The 17,638-nt window shown below is 40.7% G+C and overlaps 3 protein-coding genes across 4 annotated transcripts; 1 reads left to right on the plus strand and 2 right to left on the minus strand.

Annotated features, from left to right (window-relative positions):
* Positions 1–810: 810 nt before the first annotated feature.
* LOC108930521 (very low-density lipoprotein receptor-like) lies at positions 811–11,397 on the minus strand. 2 transcript variants are annotated; one of them, XM_029254614.1, is made up of 13 exons: positions 11,296–11,397; positions 10,009–10,299; positions 6,047–6,166; positions 5,747–5,872; positions 5,327–5,498; positions 3,848–4,063; positions 3,540–3,658; positions 3,103–3,242; positions 2,802–2,943; positions 2,568–2,681; positions 1,870–1,944; positions 1,525–1,679; positions 811–1,265 (listed from the first exon to the last, which is right to left on the minus strand). In XM_029254614.1, exons 1-13 carry the CDS (start codon positions 11,351–11,353, stop codon positions 1,230–1,232), a joined length of 1,764 nt encoding a protein of 587 aa, XP_029110447.1. In that variant the 5' UTR covers positions 11,354–11,397; the 3' UTR covers positions 811–1,229. The 2 variants fall into 2 exon arrangements, with proteins under 2 accessions (XP_029110447.1, XP_018601319.2); XM_018745803.2 differs by lacking the exon at positions 811–1,265 and having other exon boundaries at positions 1,412–1,679.
* A 2,429-nt stretch (positions 11,398–13,826) lies between these two features.
* ndufa7 (NADH:ubiquinone oxidoreductase subunit A7) lies at positions 13,827–15,975 on the minus strand. Its single transcript, XM_018745859.1, has 4 exons — positions 15,869–15,975; positions 15,487–15,536; positions 15,166–15,303; positions 13,827–13,989 (listed from the first exon to the last, which is right to left on the minus strand). Exons 1-4 carry the CDS (start codon positions 15,950–15,952, stop codon positions 13,902–13,904), a joined length of 360 nt encoding a protein of 119 aa, XP_018601375.1. The 5' UTR covers positions 15,953–15,975; the 3' UTR covers positions 13,827–13,901.
* Positions 15,976–16,275: 300 nt separating this feature from the next.
* Positions 16,276–17,587, plus strand: rps28 (ribosomal protein S28). Its single transcript, XM_018745930.1, has 4 exons — positions 16,276–16,344; positions 16,768–16,815; positions 16,926–17,078; positions 17,491–17,587. The coding sequence occupies exons 1-3, from the start codon at positions 16,306–16,308 to the stop codon at positions 17,046–17,048; spliced, it is 210 nt and encodes a 69-aa protein (XP_018601446.1). The 5' UTR covers positions 16,276–16,305; the 3' UTR covers positions 17,049–17,078; positions 17,491–17,587.
* The last annotated feature ends 51 nt before the right edge of the window (positions 17,588–17,638 follow it).

Here is a 17,638-nt window from a genome sequence, read left to right on the forward strand (position 1 = left end):
TCCACAGAGCCACAAACACGCGTATCTCAGTTTCTTCCCCTGTCCAACAGATGCTGCTGTGAAAAGAAAGACATTTGCATTGGCCTGTGAGAAGATCAAGCGCGGCTGCTGGAGATTTTTTTCTCGTCCTTTGGGGTTTAATCCCATTGCTGTCCTTCCCGTCTCTTAAGAATAGTTATAAATACAGTCTGAGGATTAGAGCAAAGTTGATTTAAGGATTTTGCTGTAAGACAAGAAAAGGTAGGGCAGCAACAGCAGCCACTTGGGAACTGGTTTTTAAAGGTATCAAGGCTCCAGATCTTTGCCATAGCCCACAAGAGCGTGCAAGACTTTTGTCAAAAACATATTTTCAGTCTTAAAATTCAAGAATTGAAATTTCAATTATTCTGGCAATTAATTTTTCAGTTATAGCATTTTTTTTCTTAGCTTGCATAAAGAAATCATTCATTACAATATAATTTATTACTTCTGTATTAGATTTATACAGCTTTATAAAAACCAGATAACTTGACAATATTCATTATGGGTTAATCACATATATTAAAAATGAAAATACGTTTTTATTACATAAGGTTCCAATGTTTCTCACACACACACACACACACACACACCTCGAGAAATTTATATTTTGAATTTATTGAATTGCACAATATCCAGTATTCTGAGACTTCCAAAAATTAAACCTTAAAAATCAAAATTTATTCATCAAGTTAGAAAGCAAGTATTATGTCTTTCAAAAATAAACACATTTTTCAGAGTAATCAATACATTCAGTAGTTTGACATTTTTAGATTATATTTTGGAGTTTAACTTTCAAATAAATACACTTGCTGAAACTGCCTGCTTCAGCAGTATGAAGACAAATTACTATAGTGCTTTATGCTGGAGTGTGCGCTTCTCTGCCACCTAGTGGCACTAAATACAGCACTACATGACATTGTCATCAGCCGCCATGAAAGAAATACTTCAGTGGCACACATATGGATCATATGTAAAATGTACTTAAGGAGCCCCCATTTACCCGTCTTCAACATACAGTGTAGTGTGTAAGAGACAACAGACAGACAGACTCACACTTGAGTGCAAGAGTGAATTCGCTGTAATGCAACGGAATCGGTACTTTTTAACTGCAACGGAAAGGACACAGTTTCAAGAAACTCACAGCCCCACAATAGGAAGGCAGCAGGAAAGACAAACAAGCCCAAGTGTCACGTGGTGGCTAGCTCAATTCATCTGGAGACTTCATCCATGTTCAGCAGCGTGTCCTAAAGAAAGAGATTACACAAAGATTTCTCTCACACACACACACACACACACACACACACACACACACACACACTCTCTCTCTCTCTCTCTCTCTCTCTCTCTCTCTCTCTTTAAGCCAGTTAAGGGCTTGTAAAGCTCCGCTGGAGGAAGACTAGTTGCATACTGCCACAGTGCAAAAAGGATTACACCTACAAATATGGCATCACTGCCTTGTATTTACACTTCCAGTGTATGAAGATGTACACTGGTTGCACTCACCTTGAGAGGTTCAGACTCAGAGAGCCCACAAGGAACAAGGGGATCTTGAGATTCTTTCAGGGAGATACTGGTGTGCAGCCCGATGGTCCTAGAGGGGCTCAACTCTGCTCTGCACCACCACAGTGTTAAACCAGCTAGAATCACACTGAGGACAACTACGCATAGAAAATGGAGAGAAAACTGAGCATAATGATCCAGAATTACCTCAGAGGGGCACTGCACAGGACACACATTAGTGAGTATGCATACTGCTGCATGTTACAAAACGGTTAACAAGCTCGACTTGTAATGACATCATATCAAAGTATGGTCATAAAGGCCCAAGGAAACAGAGCAAAAACTCACCAAGCAATGAAAGAAGCCCTGCAGATGTGGTATCAGGAAAGGCTGCAGCTTCCACTGGGTGAGATTCATTCTGGCCTGGAGCAGAGAAATGATTCATCTCATTTTCCACTGTTAGAAAATGTAACATTACTGAAAAACATCTCGATAATATTCTCATTAATATAATTAATTCCATGGCCATTAATCAAAATTTTCATTTTAAAGTAAATTATAAACCCCACAATTTTTAATTACACAACATACTGCAGAAATTGTAAACTGAATTAATTTTCTTTATTCCTGCATTTGTAATAAACTGTCCTCCAGGTTAACAAGGAGAGGAGATAATACAATGTGTAAAATTCACTGCACACATACGAGGGTGTACATTTTGTTCAATTAATGTCATCAGTTTTATGAAACAACTATTATTTTACATGTTGGTATCACAGGCATTGGTACAGCATGAGTTTGCATGTGTGCATCTTTAAAACTGGTTTCATTTCAAAGGAACTGAGCAAGACTGAAAGAAAACAGCACAAATGTAGAAGGCAAGAAGAAAGCGCAAAAAATCCTGCCTGCATTAGGACAGCACAAAAACTTGTCTAGGAGCACAAGCCATGTACACCACCTTGCATATGGAAAATACTGTGAGGAAATGATATTGTTTCTTTTTCTACATCAGACACGCAGAAACAGAGACTCAAATATTCACTCGCCTTCAACTCCACCCTTCGGCACCAAGCAGAAGAAATGTGGGAGATCTACACCAAAGAGCCGGGGCTCACACTGGAAAGGGCACACATGCCCTGGCCGTCCACACACACCTTGGCCTGCACACACCAGGACACCATACAAATACATAACATACCAGACAGAAATGAGCCTGAAGCATATTTCATAGAAGCTAAACGTAAGCTTCTGTGCATATGAGTGCAATATTAAGGACGTACCCTTTGGCTGCAGAACAGGGTGAATGACCACCAGACCTCCAGGGGACCTGACATTAGACAGCAGGACCCTGAAGGAAGTGCCATTGTGTTTGTCTACACTGCACAGCGAGTGCGTTTCCTTATCGGTCCAGAACACCTGCCCCTAGAAAACAGAAAAGATGTTTAACACACAAAAGTAGACATGAAGGTTCTCCATCACAGAAAATAAGCTCAGAGGAATCTGAAGAAAGTCTAGCAAACAATAATGTATTTTTCTGAGAACTTTTCACTTTCTTTAAGCATTGTTCAGCCACATTTGTACCTCAAATACCGTGAGGCCAAAAGGTTTGTCAAGGTATCCATTGGACTCCAGCACTGTTTTGCGGTGGTGCCCATCCAACCCAACTCTGGAGATGGTACGCAGCCCAGAGTCCACCCAGTACAGGAGATGACGAGGTATGTCTGCAGGTGAGTTGCAATGTGTAAGAAAATTCTTTGTAACCCGGACCAGCAAATACCACAACATGACATCCAATCTGTGACTGAAAGAGCTTGTTTATCCCTTTCACCCACCCATTTTCAACAACCACTTAGCCAGTTCAGGTTGCTGTGATCTATGCATGAGGCATGCCAATTTGAAATACATTTACAGAATGAAAACATGTGATTAAAGCTCGCTTTGACCTCTCTCTTTTGTTCAACTCTGCTAACGAGGTTTTCAGCAATGAAATATGAGATGAGCACAGTGTCACAACTCACCCAGAGAGATAGCGACAGGGTTCTGTATAGCTGAAGTGACCAATGCCATCCTGTCTTGACCATCCAAGTTAGCCCGTTCAATCCTGGCAGAGCTGCCACTGTCTGCCCAGAAGAGCAAACTGAAGAACAGTTGAGAAGGTTAAACATTCTTATATAGCTGGTATGATTAACATGGACATATGTTTGACTTTTTCTTTTTATGGGGTAACCTACAAGCGGTTCAGTAAATATATATGTATGTATGTGTGTGTGTGTGTGTGTGTGTGTGTGTGTGTGTGTGTGTGTGTGTGTGTGTGTGTGAAACCTACCCTTCCACTGGCTCTACAGCAACGCCAGTTGGTTTAGAGAGTCCACCAACCAGGAGGCGCTGAGCAGACCCACTAAGAGGCGCCACATTGATGGAACAGGTGCTTGCATCAGTCCAATAGAGAAGTTCATGAAACCAGTCCACAGCCAGTCCACGAACAGCTCCAAGGCCAGCCAGCACAAGCACAGGCTTCTGGGAGCTTCCATCCAGGGATATCCTGAAAGAAATGCAGGAATTGTGAAAACATCTTTACCTCAATAAAGACCAGGAAAGTAACCAGTCAAAAATAAAGCAAGGATCTCACAATATTAGCACAGGTTCCCACCACTGAGTAAGCCCAAAGACTTCCATGAAATCACTCCACTGGGTGAAGAACCTTTACACAGGGCTGGAGTTGGACAGCTGGTAATCTAGTGGTTAGAGCTGCTGCCTTTGGACCCAAAGGTCCCAGGTTTGATTTACACCTCCAGTTGTAGTTTCCTCAAGCAAAGTACTTACCCCAAATTGCTCCAGTAAAATTGCCCTGCTATATAAATGGGTAAATAACTGGAAATCCCTTAACATTGTAAGTTGCTTTGGATAAAAGTGTCAGCTAAATGAATAAATGTAAGTTATTAGTATCTCTTTGAGGGGGTTAGGTTCACAGACTGACAAAGCTGCACCTAGAATGACTAAAATATCAATATAAAGACAGTAAAAGCCAGAAAACTGTCACACCAGCATATTTTATCATATCTATAATCATCATACAGTACCTAATTATTTGCATTTGGAAACACTGCAGCTAATGTTCAGTACATAGAGGTCAAAGTCTATAGTTTATAAATGACTGTTGTGGAAAGAATTTGGAAGACTGTAAAATTCTACATTAAATGTAAATATTTCTCCATTAGTTTGTGTTTGCTGTGAGGTGTCTGCATTGCCAGTCCTGGTAAGGCCAGAGTGGACATGACAGTCTTGTTTACTAATTAGTACAATTACCTACATAGTTTTCTGGGTTTTCTATAGCTTGTTGTAATTGTCATATTACTCATGGGTACTTTGGAGGTTTTGGCCAATTTATTTTCATTTTACATATTAACCCCTTAATGTAAATTGTTCCGAAGTGGGGAAGGCTCCCATGAAAGTCATTTTGAGAGGACAAATTGAAGCAGATGTACAGTTACTACTGTACTGCACAGCATCACTTCTGTGCTTGTTAATAACATGTTTCAGAGATGCCTGGCTGTGGGTCTGTATCTGTATACCCCAGTCCAAATATGCACATGCTACAGAAGGTTGACTTTATACCTGCAACATATTGATAAATTTGGCAAATAGACAAAAAAATCCCGCTATACTGAGCTGAAGGCCTGTTATGTGTGCTAAAGCATTGCTATTTACTGCAGTATGAGATTTTTGTTATGTGTACCACATTCTGCTGGAGATACAAGACACCTTTCGTCAATTTTGGGGAATGAATGAAATACTTAAAGTTTACCCGTAGATGGCTCCCTTTTTTGAATCACCCCAGTACAGAGTGTGTTTTGCAGTGAAAGCAGCCAGGGGACCATAGCCCAGGTTCCCGCTTGCCAACAGCCTGTGTTCTGATCCAGCAGTGTCAGCCTGCCACACTCCTTCCAAACTGCTCAGTGCTACCAGGCCCATTTCACCTGCAAATCAAAAAAAACTAAAGTTCCACAAGTGAAACCAAGAAATAATTTAATTTTATCTTAATTACACATTGAAAGGAATGTGGAAAATAATCCTGAATGTAGCGCCCTTCATTCTAAAGTCTGTAAATAGAGTTCAACACAGCCAAAAGTCTTTCAATCATTTCTGATTTTGTTGCAAACACAACTGAATGTTTTCCAGGTAAAGAGAGATCATTACATGCAAGACTTTATCACTCTCCTCTCACCTTCAGCCCTACATTCCCCCATCTGCGGGATTTTCCTGTAGCCTGCATGGCACTCACAAGTGAAGCTTCCATTGACATGGACACACACCTGACTACACAAGTCAGTGTCGAGACACTCGTCGATTTCTAACACAAGAATAAGATTTCTTAAGTAATGCAGATAATTAACAAAAAACAGGAACAGTTTAGCAATCATTTCTTTTAGACTCATTCTAAAAAGAGTCGTCTAATTTGGTATAATGTGAAGGCATTTACTGAAACACTGAAAAAGACAGGGGTTAGGCAAACAATAGGCTTTACCCTCACACTGGGTGTCTTGTATCAGTCTCATGCCACTGGGACAGTCACACACGAAGCCCATGGGCTGGTCTATACAGAGGTGAGAGCAGCCGCCATTGTCTTCCAGGCACTCGTTCCGATCTGTGGATTGGTGAGGCTCAGCATCAGGAATGTTGAGGGAGCACTCTGGGACCATTCCCACGGAGAGCTCAATACAAAAGGTGAGGGCTCCAGTACAGGGAAGAAGCGTCTAGCTATTAGAAAAAATACACTTAAAAGAAACTTTAAGGCCAAAGTACAAAAATATCTTTAGATACCCCTAAACTGGCCTTGAAAAAAATACAGCTGGGATCAAAAGTCTTCTTCGGAACATGGCGCCGGCACAAGGCAACGTGTTGATTGCTTCTGCTCGTGGACTTGTTAGTGTCTATTATTTTGTTTGTCACTATCCCTCCAGCCAGTTTACGCACTTATTACTTATGACCGCCAAAAACTTCTGCAAATATGTGAAATAGTGCAATTAGACACAGTTCTTAGCATTAGAGAGCTGAACTTGCTACCTTCGCTCTGCCGCAAACAGCATCATGACCGCGACCCCCCTGGGATCACTCAGAAGACACGCGCTCGGAAACGGGGCCACAGGGCCGGCATACAGGTGAGAGTGAAACGCCGTGGGCCACGACCTCCGATGCCCAGCATTTTCCTGTCCAACGTTCAGTCTCTGGACAACAAACTGGACAATCTCAGAGGGCAACTTAAATTCCAAAGAGACTTATGGAACTGCTGTGTTTTCTGCTTTATGGAGACGTGGCTCACCACCAGCACACTGGACCACGCGAATAATACTCCTCCCCACTGATCCTCAACACTGGAACTCCACAGAGAAGCGTCCTGAGCCTAGTGTTGTACTCCTTGTTCACACATGAGTGTGGCTAGTCACAGCTCCAACACCATCATAAAGTTTGCTGATGATACCACCATTGTAGGTCTGATCACCAACAACGATGAGACGGCCTGCAGAGAGGAGGTGAGGCTCCTGGGAGAGTGGTGCCAGGACAACAACCTGTCTCTCAATGTCAGTAAATCTAAGGAACTGGTGATTGACTTCAGGAAACAGGATATGGTTCATGCACCCATCTACATAGGAAGGGACATTGTAGAGAGAATCAACAGCTTCAGATTCCTAGGGGTCACCCTCATTGCCAAACTCACACGGACTGAGCACACAGCATCAACCATCAAAAAGGCCCATCAACGTCTCCACTTCCTCAGGTGTCTGAGAAAGCCGGGATGTCCGCTACAGTCCTCACCACTTTCTACAGGTGTGCTGTGGAGTCCATCCTCACAGGGTGTATTACATCCTGGGGTGGCAGCTGCTCCATCCAAAAAGCCCTACAAAGAGTAGTCAAAACAGCTCAGGGAATCATTGGCACACAGCTACCAGCAGTCCAGGATATCTACACAACATGCTGCCTCAGAAAAAGAATGCGCATCATGAAAGATTACAGTTACCCCGCACGGGCACTTTTCTCTTCCCTGCTATCTACAAAGTGGCTCAGGTCTATCCGAACCCGCACTGCTAGGTACAGGAACAGCTTTTATCCCACTGCTGTAAGAGTATACAACACTAACCAATGTGCCACCTTTAGTAACTAGAGTGAACTGCTCCTCCCAAGCACATTGGTAAATTACACTGTCACTTTAAGCATTCTCATCCTCTCGTTCTGAGTTATCCGACTGTCAACCGGTATTATTGTTATTACTGTTACCATTATTTATTGCTATTGCTGTTGCACTACCCACTGTCATTGTCATTGTTTTGTTTGTGCAGTATTTCTATTGTCTCTGTCTTTGTCCATAGTCTGTGGAGAAGCATTCAGGAAGAATTTCATGATACTTGTACATGGTACATGTACCTATGACAATAAACTTGAACTTGGTTTGTAAATCCAATGTCACTTTTACTACTCTATCATAGTCAATAGAAACTACAAAATAGATATTCTGTACTATATATATATATATATATACACACACACACACACACACACACACACACACACATATATATATACAGTACTGTGCAAAAGTCTTAGGCACTTAGATATCTCACAAAAAAAATTTGTTTTAGACAGTTATTTGTCTTCTGCATTAGTGCCAATGGGAAAGAGCAAATTTTAGATTTCCAAGCATTCCTTTTGGAAAAAGTTACAGTATTACAATAAGAGTTTTGTATGTTGTTAAAGAAAGAATGTACATACACACACAGTCTGAAACCACCTATACCAAGCGGGGTCATGGCGAACCGGAGCCTAACCCGGCAACACAGGGCGCAAGACGGGAGAGGAAGAGTACACACCCAGGACGGGACGCCAGTCCATCGCAAGGGACCCCAAGCAGGACTCGAACCCCAGACCAGCCAGAGAGTGGGACCTGCCATGCCAAGCAGTTGATGACGATGGACAGTTTAACATCTCCCTGTGCAACTGGGTGCTTGACTTCCTGACATTCCCAGAAAGCTGCAGTCAGTCCAGATCGACAGACACACCTCCGGAACCGCTATACTGAACACAGGGCTGTGCACTCAGCAGACTTCTGTGGTCACACTGCTAACTTATCACTACACTGCAACACATGCCTCAAACTGCACTATCAAGTTTGCTGATGACACGATAGTGGTGGGTCTCATCACCAACAACAATAAAACAGCAAATAGAGAGGAAGTGAACCAACTGGCTACCTGCTGCAAAATCAATAACAACCTTTCCCTAAACATAGGAAAAACAAAGGAGGTCATTGTCAACTTCAGAAAGGCTCAGGCTGCCCATCCCCCCTCACCATCATGACACCACTGTGGAGAGACTGATCAGCTCGAAGTTCCTGGGAGTGCATAGTGTTGAAGATCTCACCTGGTCCTCACACACATCAGCTCTCACCAGAAGAACCCAGCAGCATCTTCACTTCCAGCAGTGGCTGAAAAAGGCAAGCCTCCCCCACCCATCCTCACTATCTTCTACACGGGAATCACAGAAAGGGTACTGACCAACTGCATGGTATGGGAACTGCAAGGCCTCTGATCACAAGTCCCTACAATGGATTGTGAACATCGCAGGAAGGATCATCAGTGCCCCTCTCCCCTCCATACAGGACATATATCACACACGGTGTACCTAAAAAGCCCTCAGCATCACATCTGACCAAACATTCACACGCTATGGGCAGTGTGAACTCATTAATCCACTTGAAACACACAGTTTTGGACTGCGGAAAGAATCCAGAGTACCTAGAACACACACACACAAACATGAAAAGAACATCTCTACACAGACTGAATGGGAATTAAATCCATGCCTAGTTGCATGGCCCAGCAATTGTGAAGCACCATTAACAACTGAAAGTAATTTAAAACACTTGAAACTAAAAATGTCTTCTTTCCTCAAACTCTTATTCAATGCTGATTATTGATGGGGTATCCTATAAACCTGTGCAACACGGTTTCTCATCTTGTTATTTATTACGTACACTGAGGAAACCAAGACATGAGCTATAAACACTATGGAAATAAGTTTAATCAAGGCAGTCCCATACTACTCTAGGGAGTGTGTTTCACTGCCAACTAACAGCTGGCCATGGAAAAGCCAGTCGCTTTCACTCACCAACAGAGAGAAATTTCAGAAAACAGATTAGTGAAGAAAATACAATCAAACAATAATCAAAACTGGAAAATGTTATCTTCAAAAATTCATAACAAGAGGCCTAAACCATACAGTACTTTACTGTCAACTACAGCTCAGCTCACAGAATTTTGTCTACCATTATTATATACATATTACAAAATAATGAACCTTGAGAAGAGCCTTGCTTGTCCTATACAAATATCTGACACGAAAGATGTGCACTAACTCAAAGCACAAAGGAGCAGAAACATGGTGTCAGTGATGTTATAAAGGGATGAAGGGAAAGGGGCCTTAGTAGTTACTCACCACAGTCCTCCTCATCACTCCCATCAGCACAGTCCTTGGTGTGATCACACCTCCAGGAATGGGGAATGCACTGCCCACTCCGGCACATGAACTCGCTGTCGGGGCAGACATAGGGGGCAGGCCGAGTTTTGTTGCACTTGTCTGCAAGCTCGTCCAGGCCATCGGGGCAGTCTGTGGTGCCATCACACAGTTTATCTCTAGGCAGGCACGTTCCCGACCAGGCGCAGAGAAAGGAGTCTTCAGCGCAGCGGTGACAGCCAGCTGTGGCACCAACATCTGCACAGTTTTCAGCTGCCAGTCCCAAATCATACATAATAAAGATTATTTAAAAGTTTAACAACCTAAACCAGCAGTTTCACTGAAATTACTACTTCAAATTGCTTCACATTTTACCCACTGGTGCAGTGGGGGGGAAATGCAAATGTTTTAAAGTATCACATCGGAAAAGTATGCAGCATTTACCTGAACAAAAAGCCAAATATCTGCTCAATCAGTCACTTACTTTCATTAACCACTTGTTCGCACCAGAGTCGCAAAGGTTAAGTTGTTTGTTAGATACCGCTTTCATTCCGACACAGCCACATTTTGAAAGAGAAACTGATTTTTGATATGATTATAAAAAAAATTATATGATAAGAAATTTGTTTTCTGTCTGACTTTGCAAAGATATGAGGCCAAATCTACAAATACATATTATATAACACTTACAGGCACATGATTTATCAGCTATGGGGGACTCAAGACTGCAGCAAAGACAAAATTGAGGGTTCAAGGCCACTCATTTTCCACCAGTTTACAAGTCCGAAAAGTGCAATTATTAATTATTCAAAAAATGAACTATTAAAATTAATAATAATGTCGGAGAGGTGTTCGGTACATTTGAATTATGTAGGAACCGTTGGCATTACATGAATGAATTCCAAGTAATGAGTCTTATTTGATCTGCTACAAATTAATAAATGCTGCACATTAGAAGTTTGCTTTTGTTTGCGCATAAAAATAAATCGTTTCACCTACTTCACTGATACAGCGACTGAGCACATGCGGTGGGTGTGGTCACCTGCCGACTCTGCTGACCAATGAGGTACAAGAAGAAAGGCGGAGCTTTATGACATACCACCTCTTATCCAATCACAAACGGATGGGAGGACACCATGCGCGCAGCACGGTAGCCTCCACATTTGTTAAATTTTTTTTTGTGCAAATTTGCTAGGACGGCTACAAACAACGCAGCTTAAAACAATGGAAATGTCGACAAAAATATTAAAATGCTTTTAATTTTCTTACCTATTATGCAAAGCGGGTTCAAAAGGTAAAGGAAAGCAAATGTACCGAAGTATCCCATGCTTCCAGCCTTCACCTAGTATCTGCCAAGTTCACGAGGCGCTTACAAATGACGTAGGTGAAAAGTTTTTTTTTTTAAAAATCTCGACGTCTTGGAATCTGATTGGATTTTATAAATCATAAAAATAATTACAACAGCTAGTGTTGATTGGCTTTTGGATATGTCCTCAGATGTAGAGTATATTGTGCTGGAACAAATCTCGAACAGCCAGGTACTTCTAGCGCCGATCTTGACTCGAGTCAGCTCTTATCACAAGGTTTTTTTGCACTCGATTCCTCAGGAGAACAGCGCCTCGTCGCAGTGCTGCGGAGGAGTGCGGTTAATTTATGCAGTGCTAGATGTTTCCCGGCAGCAGGTATCGAATTCCTCTCCATTTTGCTTCTGCTCCTAACTTGAATAGGTTTTATACAATGACTGAATTCAGTCACGTTGGAACTGGTGTGAACAGGTGCTGTTTACACAGTAATCCCAAAATTTTTGCTACAGTTGATAATAACGTGTTTTGCTGCAACTAATCATGGTGGCGAGCAAAAAAGGCAGAATTTTTGGAAATAAAACAAAAAAGAAAATGTAATGAATAGTAAATAAACTGGGAAATTTCTCTATCTTTAAAAATTGATAACTTGGGTATTCATAACAAGGTACAAGAAGTGTCTCCCCTCCTCGAGTGATCCAAAATGCAGCAACTTGGGTTGTCACCAGTACCAAAAAGTACTCTCATATTACTCTCATAAGTCTGACCTTGCTGATCTTACCAAAATACGTACATGCTCTCCATTCAAAAGATGTGGGCCTACTCACCATGCCAAAGATTTGCAGTTGTGGGCTCCAAAGCATTCAGCTATAGGGCACCTATGTTACCTATTATAACAAATTACAGTATGTAGCCTCTGTTGCTGTTTTTAAAACCAGACTGAAGTCTCATTTATTTTAACCTGTCTGTCATCTCTCTCTTGTCTTAATCTGAATGAATGTCTCCTTGACCATAATTATTGTACTCACTAGTTATCTTGTCCCTGTCCATTTCTCCTGGTTCTTTACAACACTGTACAGACCACCACAGTCACATAGGAAGTCAGTGATGAAGCTGCACACCAGCACCCACCAGATCAGCAACCTGAAGGCCAGACTAAGAATTCTGTCTTCAGAGATATTACTTCAGTGTAACCTTTATGAGCTGGTCTTTTTAGGTAGTCACATTTATTACTTATCAGATGTTTTTCTCCAAAGCGACTTCCAATGAACTTTATGTAGTGTTATCAGACCACACACCTTATTCACCAAGGTGACTTACACTGCTAGATACACCACTTACAATGGGTCACTCATCCATACATAGTGGGTCACACTCTCTCTGTCACTCACACACTATAGGTGAACCTGAACAGCATGTCTTTGGACTGTGGGAGGAAACCCATACAGACATGGAGAGAACATGCAAACTCCACACAGACTGAGCAGGGATCAAACCCATGTCCTCTCATACCACCCAGGCACTGAGACAGCAGTGCCACCATCTGCCCCACTTCCATTGCTGGCCCAAGATAACACAATAGAATACACAGGAGGGTGGGGAATTTACTGGTACTCAGGTGCCCAGAGGTTTATTTTTCTCCCCTTCTTCATCTGTTTTTGTTTCCGTATCCTCAGCTGCCAGTTGGCTTACTTGATTATTATTCACATATTACTACCCATTTTGTATTGTTACCTGTAATCACTGTCACTGTTGAGAAGAGCACTCTATAAAAATAAATTTGTGAATCAAATATCACAAGTGAAATGTCAGATTTAGTACTATTATTATTCATTTAGATGAAGCTTTTCTCCAGTCACTTGCAATGCTAAGCTACTTACAATATTTTATACATGTATACAGCTGGATGTTTACTGGAGCAATTCAGGATAAGTATCTTGCTCAAGGGTTCTAGAGTAGGAGGTGGTATAAGAACCTGGGCAATTGAGTTCCTATAGATATATAACATATCAATTAACTCAGTTACTTTGTGATGCACCAGGTTCTTTCAGGAAGTAAGACAGAGCATATATCTATTTGCATTTATCTGTTTAGCAGACACTTTTCACCAAAGCTATGTACATTGTAATGATGACGTATTATGGTTGAGACTAAGGGGTTGCTCCTCCCCTCGCCCCTCTCTCCCGCGCGCGCGCGCGCAGGCTTATATACTTGGCCGTGTACACATTTTGTGCCTCGCACGTTTTGGAGTTTACTTTAATGTTGTTTATTTTATTGTAAAGACAGCTGTGTGAAATATGTCATCCATAGTTGCCTGCAAGATATTAAAAAGAAGAGCTTCCTTTTTTCCATGTCCGACTGGGTTTATATAATTATACGCCTTTCTGGAATCCACGTGAGAATCTGGGCTAACTCATTAGCCAGATCGTTACAACATCTGAGAGGAAAAATAGAAAAAGTGCATTTTACCAACCAAAAAAAGACTCAAGTTTTGTGTTAATGTTGTGTTTTATTCATGGTATTTACAGAAATGGTGACAAAGAAAGTAAGGGAAAGAAGACAGCCAGTCTTTCTTCAAAGATACGGCTGGTCTTTAGACAATTCAAGGTCCTTGGCATGTCCAGGCACAACTGGATGCTTTGCTGATACAGCTGGGACTTGTCTGTATTGAGAAACATATTCACAATGTATGAAAAAAATTAGAATTTAAACTCTTCTACTACTCACAGTTTGTAATAAATGTTATTATAAAATAATTTCATAGCAAACGCTATCAATAGGGAGGGAGTTCTTGCAAAGGATTTTACTCTTAAGCATATGGATATGCAATAAGAGAACTGTATATAACAGTAATTGTAGCCAATGAAGTCAAATGTATATGAAAAGAATCTTCACAGTATACAGCTAGCATAAAACAAAACAAAAACAAAAATGTTACAAATATATGGATTTTAAACAAAATACATACAATTCATACAAATATAACTTGACATTACTGTACAGTCATGGTTGTAAAGACATCTCAGCAATCATGTTTGGCAAAAAGCTCATTTTATGTCTTCTTGTAATCTGCTGTACTTTTCACTGTGTTTTAAGTATTTCCAGGCTGCACACCCTACCAATAACCAGGGTAAAAGCTTGCAACCAAAACGATGTGTTGAACAAACTTTTGGATTATATTTGCATATAATACAAATACAAAAACTCAATAACTGCAAACAATTTACAGGGATGAACCATAGCATAATACCAGAACATATAAAATAACCTGGCATTTCAAAAAAATAGTGGCTGTACAAGTGGAATTGGCCAGAATTATCCTTTACAGTATCTGCAAGATAACACAAGACATGTGCTTAAAAATGTACAATTTCATTTTCAATAGCCCCAAAATAAATGGATACTTTTGTGTCAACTATCAAGTAAATATTTTTCTATCCATGTATATTTGTGATCTCTAAACATCTATTAAAAAATGTGAAAATCTATATTTCTACATTTATTCATTTAAGATGATGCTTTTCTCCAAAGCAATTTACAGTGTTAATCTGTCTACAATTATTTACCCATTTCTACAGCTGGATCATTTTTTACTGGAGCAATTTAGGGTAAGTACCTTGCTCAAGGGTACTGCAGCCGGAGGCAGGATTTCAAGCTGTGACCTTTGGTTCCAAAGGCAGTACCTCTAACTACACTACCAGTTGTCATTTCTCTCTACAATGTCAATAGAGTAGAAGATGCTCCAATGCAACCTTTAAATTAAAAAAATTGTACCTGAACAGTAATCAACTGTTACATTCTACTACATAGAGACTGAGAGACAGGCAAATATAATTACCCTCCAGCTTCCAGAGCCTTTTGAGATGACATGACTACAGTGGGCGGCACCGCCTCCCTCCTGCCGTCTCTTTGGCAGTAGTAGTTAAAGGCGAACTTGTGACTGGGTCCGACCGGAAGTCTGGGTGCGGGCTGAGTCCTACACACATTCAGTGAGGAACACAAAGTGCACAAAACAGCACTGTCACTGACTGACCACCCTCGGTGTTGTTTCAAGGTCACAAATTAGGTCTATAGAATAACGACTGCAATTAACTTTTACAATTAATATCGTATCGTATGTATATACATAGGAACGTTAGCAATGTGTTCGGTTACACACCTTTTGGAAATCTCAGCATAACGCAACTGAAGCTTCGCCTGAAGATTTTGCTGAAAAACCAGATATCAAACGTCATGGAATTCATACGGCAACTGCAATATTCGTCAAAGTTAAATACAAACGCAGTACAGTTTAATCAGAAGGTTAAACGGGATTTTAGGAGAAACAAATAATATAAATGAATTTTAATTAAATTATTGTATGTGTGCAACAACGGTGAACGGAACGGATTCAACCTGCGTAACATACAGATAGACTATAACATCATGTCTGCATCAATCATGCTAAATACAAATGATAAACATAAGGCAAGTTTATTACTGAATTTGTTTTTGTAATGTAACTGTTGTCCTGCCATTGCCAGAATAAAATGGCTGTTTACCCCCGATAAATAGTTTCTGAGTCTCTGAATGATCTTGGTCGCAGACGCCATCGCTGTGCCGCTAACAGAAAGTATCGCGATCATTGAGATCGTGACGTAGGACAAATCGCTTTAAGGCATTCAAAGTCTTCGTTAAAATACAAAAAAACTAAATCTTTTTTTTCGTTGGAGTATGTATTAAAATTTATTTATTATACTTGTGCACCGTTCTAAAGAGAAATATTTTCTGTCATTAGACCTGACGTAAATACTGCCGTAACCTGACGTAAATAAATTTTTATTATCAGCTTTTATTTTTTACTAGAGCCTTCACAATAGCTTTTTAATAAACGTGAAATCCTATAGGTTAAATTGTTAAGAATATTTTTAACAGAAGTTTTGAGTATAAATACTCTCCTCTCCACCACGTGACTCCCTTTCTGCTTGAAGTCGCTAAGATGGACGCCAGTCGCGTGCAGCCGATAAAGCTCGCAAGAGTAAGAATTTCGATAATTCTCTAATGTATTACCACGAATATAGTTGTGTATCGTTAATTAAAGACGTTAAACTTGTTTAATGAAAGGTTAAGTCGCTAAACTTGCAACAGTGTGGGCGTTTTCTGATATTTTAACAAGACCATGTGGGGAAAAAATTCGATCTCTGACGAGCCAAATCAATCAAATGTGCTGACTGCCTTCCTTCTGGGTGTAATAAGTGGAGTGTTTCCCAGAATTTTAATCAAATATATTAAGTGGTATTTGCAACAATTTGAGAAGAGGAAGACATTACCTCCAGAGTTGGCAAATTGAATTTCTGACTTGTGAAGTTTTAAAACTAGCCTGCTTTCAAGTTTCAGTTAGAGATTCTGTTCTGTGTAAGTCTGTATGTCTCTTTAACTACCTTTTTTATATTTATTTTAGGTGACTAAGGTCCTCGGAAGAACCGGCTCCCAGGGTCAGTGCACCCAGGTGAGTAGTTCTCGTTCTCTCTGTGTGTGTTCGCGTTCTCGACATTCATTCATATCATTCATTGTGTCACTGTGGAGGAAAGTGAACAGTGTTTCTTGTTTTGTTTGGAGGTGCGAGTTGAGTTCATGGATGACAGCAACCGCTCTATCATCCGTAACGTGAAGGGTCCGGTGAGAGAAGGCGACGTGCTGACCCTGCTGGAGTCCGAGCGAGAGGCCAGAAGGCTCCGCTAGCAGCTTAGCAGCTTCTGCTGTACTCATCATGTACGTGTTGTGTGTGTGTGTATGTGTCGGTCTTCTGACTCATCATGATTGAGAATATCGCATGTTATTAAAACAAATACATTTGTGCTCTCATTTTGCTTTATGAACTAAATATATGATAATAGGTAATGTATTGTTGTAGTCAGGGGTTAGACTTCAAAGGCATGTTTTGACCATATTCAAATGTTTGGATAATTCTACATTGCACATGATCAGATCTGTGTTAATCTGAAGTGTTTGGAAGTGATGTGGAAGTTCAAGTCCTAAGAAAGGGCCCTTTTAAGGCTTAAACAGAAGTTGCTATGCTGAATACATGCGGAAATGGCCATAGGTAATTAGCAGTGTAGGATGGTTATAAATATCGCTTTAATGAAACATGTATTTAAAAACTTGGCTACCTTTCTTCCTGCAGTCTGAAAGGTGGATGAGAGCATCACCCATGGAGAAGATCTTGAAAGTTGTGAAGTGTTTGACATGTCTACTTTGACAATAAAAGTTTGAGAATACTCTTGGATGTTTGAGCTGTGCAAGTTTATGTAAAGAATATATTCTTCTAGTGC

This window comes from Scleropages formosus, chromosome 9, assembly GCF_900964775.1.
Source record: "Scleropages formosus chromosome 9, fSclFor1.1, whole genome shotgun sequence".
NCBI classification, from domain to species: Eukaryota; Metazoa; Chordata; class Actinopteri; order Osteoglossiformes; family Osteoglossidae; genus Scleropages; species Scleropages formosus.

Excerpts from the sequence above, each read along its gene's own strand:
- LOC108930521 (XM_018745803.2), bottom strand. The coding sequence starts at position 11,353 with ATGGGATACTTCGGTACATTTGCTTTCCTTTACCTTTTGAACCCGCTT. Across the intron at positions 4,064-5,326 it reads AAAAAGGGAGCCATCTACGG|GATATCCCTGGATGGAAGCT; the intron begins GTAAACTTTAAG and ends CATTTCTTTCAG. Across the intron at positions 1,945-2,567 it reads GCCGAAGGGTGGAGTTGAAG|GCCAGAATGAATCTCACCCA; the intron begins GCGAGTGAATAT and ends TCTCTGCTCCAG.
- rps28 (XM_018745930.1), top strand. The coding sequence starts at position 16,306 with ATGGACGCCAGTCGCGTGCAGCCGATAAAGCTCGCAAGA. Across the intron at positions 16,345-16,767 it reads AGCCGATAAAGCTCGCAAGA|GTGACTAAGGTCCTCGGAAG; the intron begins GTAAGAATTTCG and ends TATTTATTTTAG. Across the intron at positions 16,816-16,925 it reads CCCAGGGTCAGTGCACCCAG|GTGCGAGTTGAGTTCATGGA; the intron begins GTGAGTAGTTCT and ends TTTTGTTTGGAG.
- ndufa7 (XM_018745859.1), bottom strand. The coding sequence starts at position 15,952 with ATGATCGCGATACTTTCTGTTAGCGGCACAGCGATGGCGTCTGCGACC. Across the intron at positions 15,304-15,486 it reads TATGCTGAGATTTCCAAAAG|GACTCAGCCCGCACCCAGAC; the intron begins GTGTGTAACCGA and ends GAATGTGTGTAG. Across the intron at positions 13,990-15,165 it reads AAGGCTCTGGAAGCTGGAGG|ACAAGTCCCAGCTGTATCAG; the intron begins GTAATTATATTT and ends TTCTCAATACAG.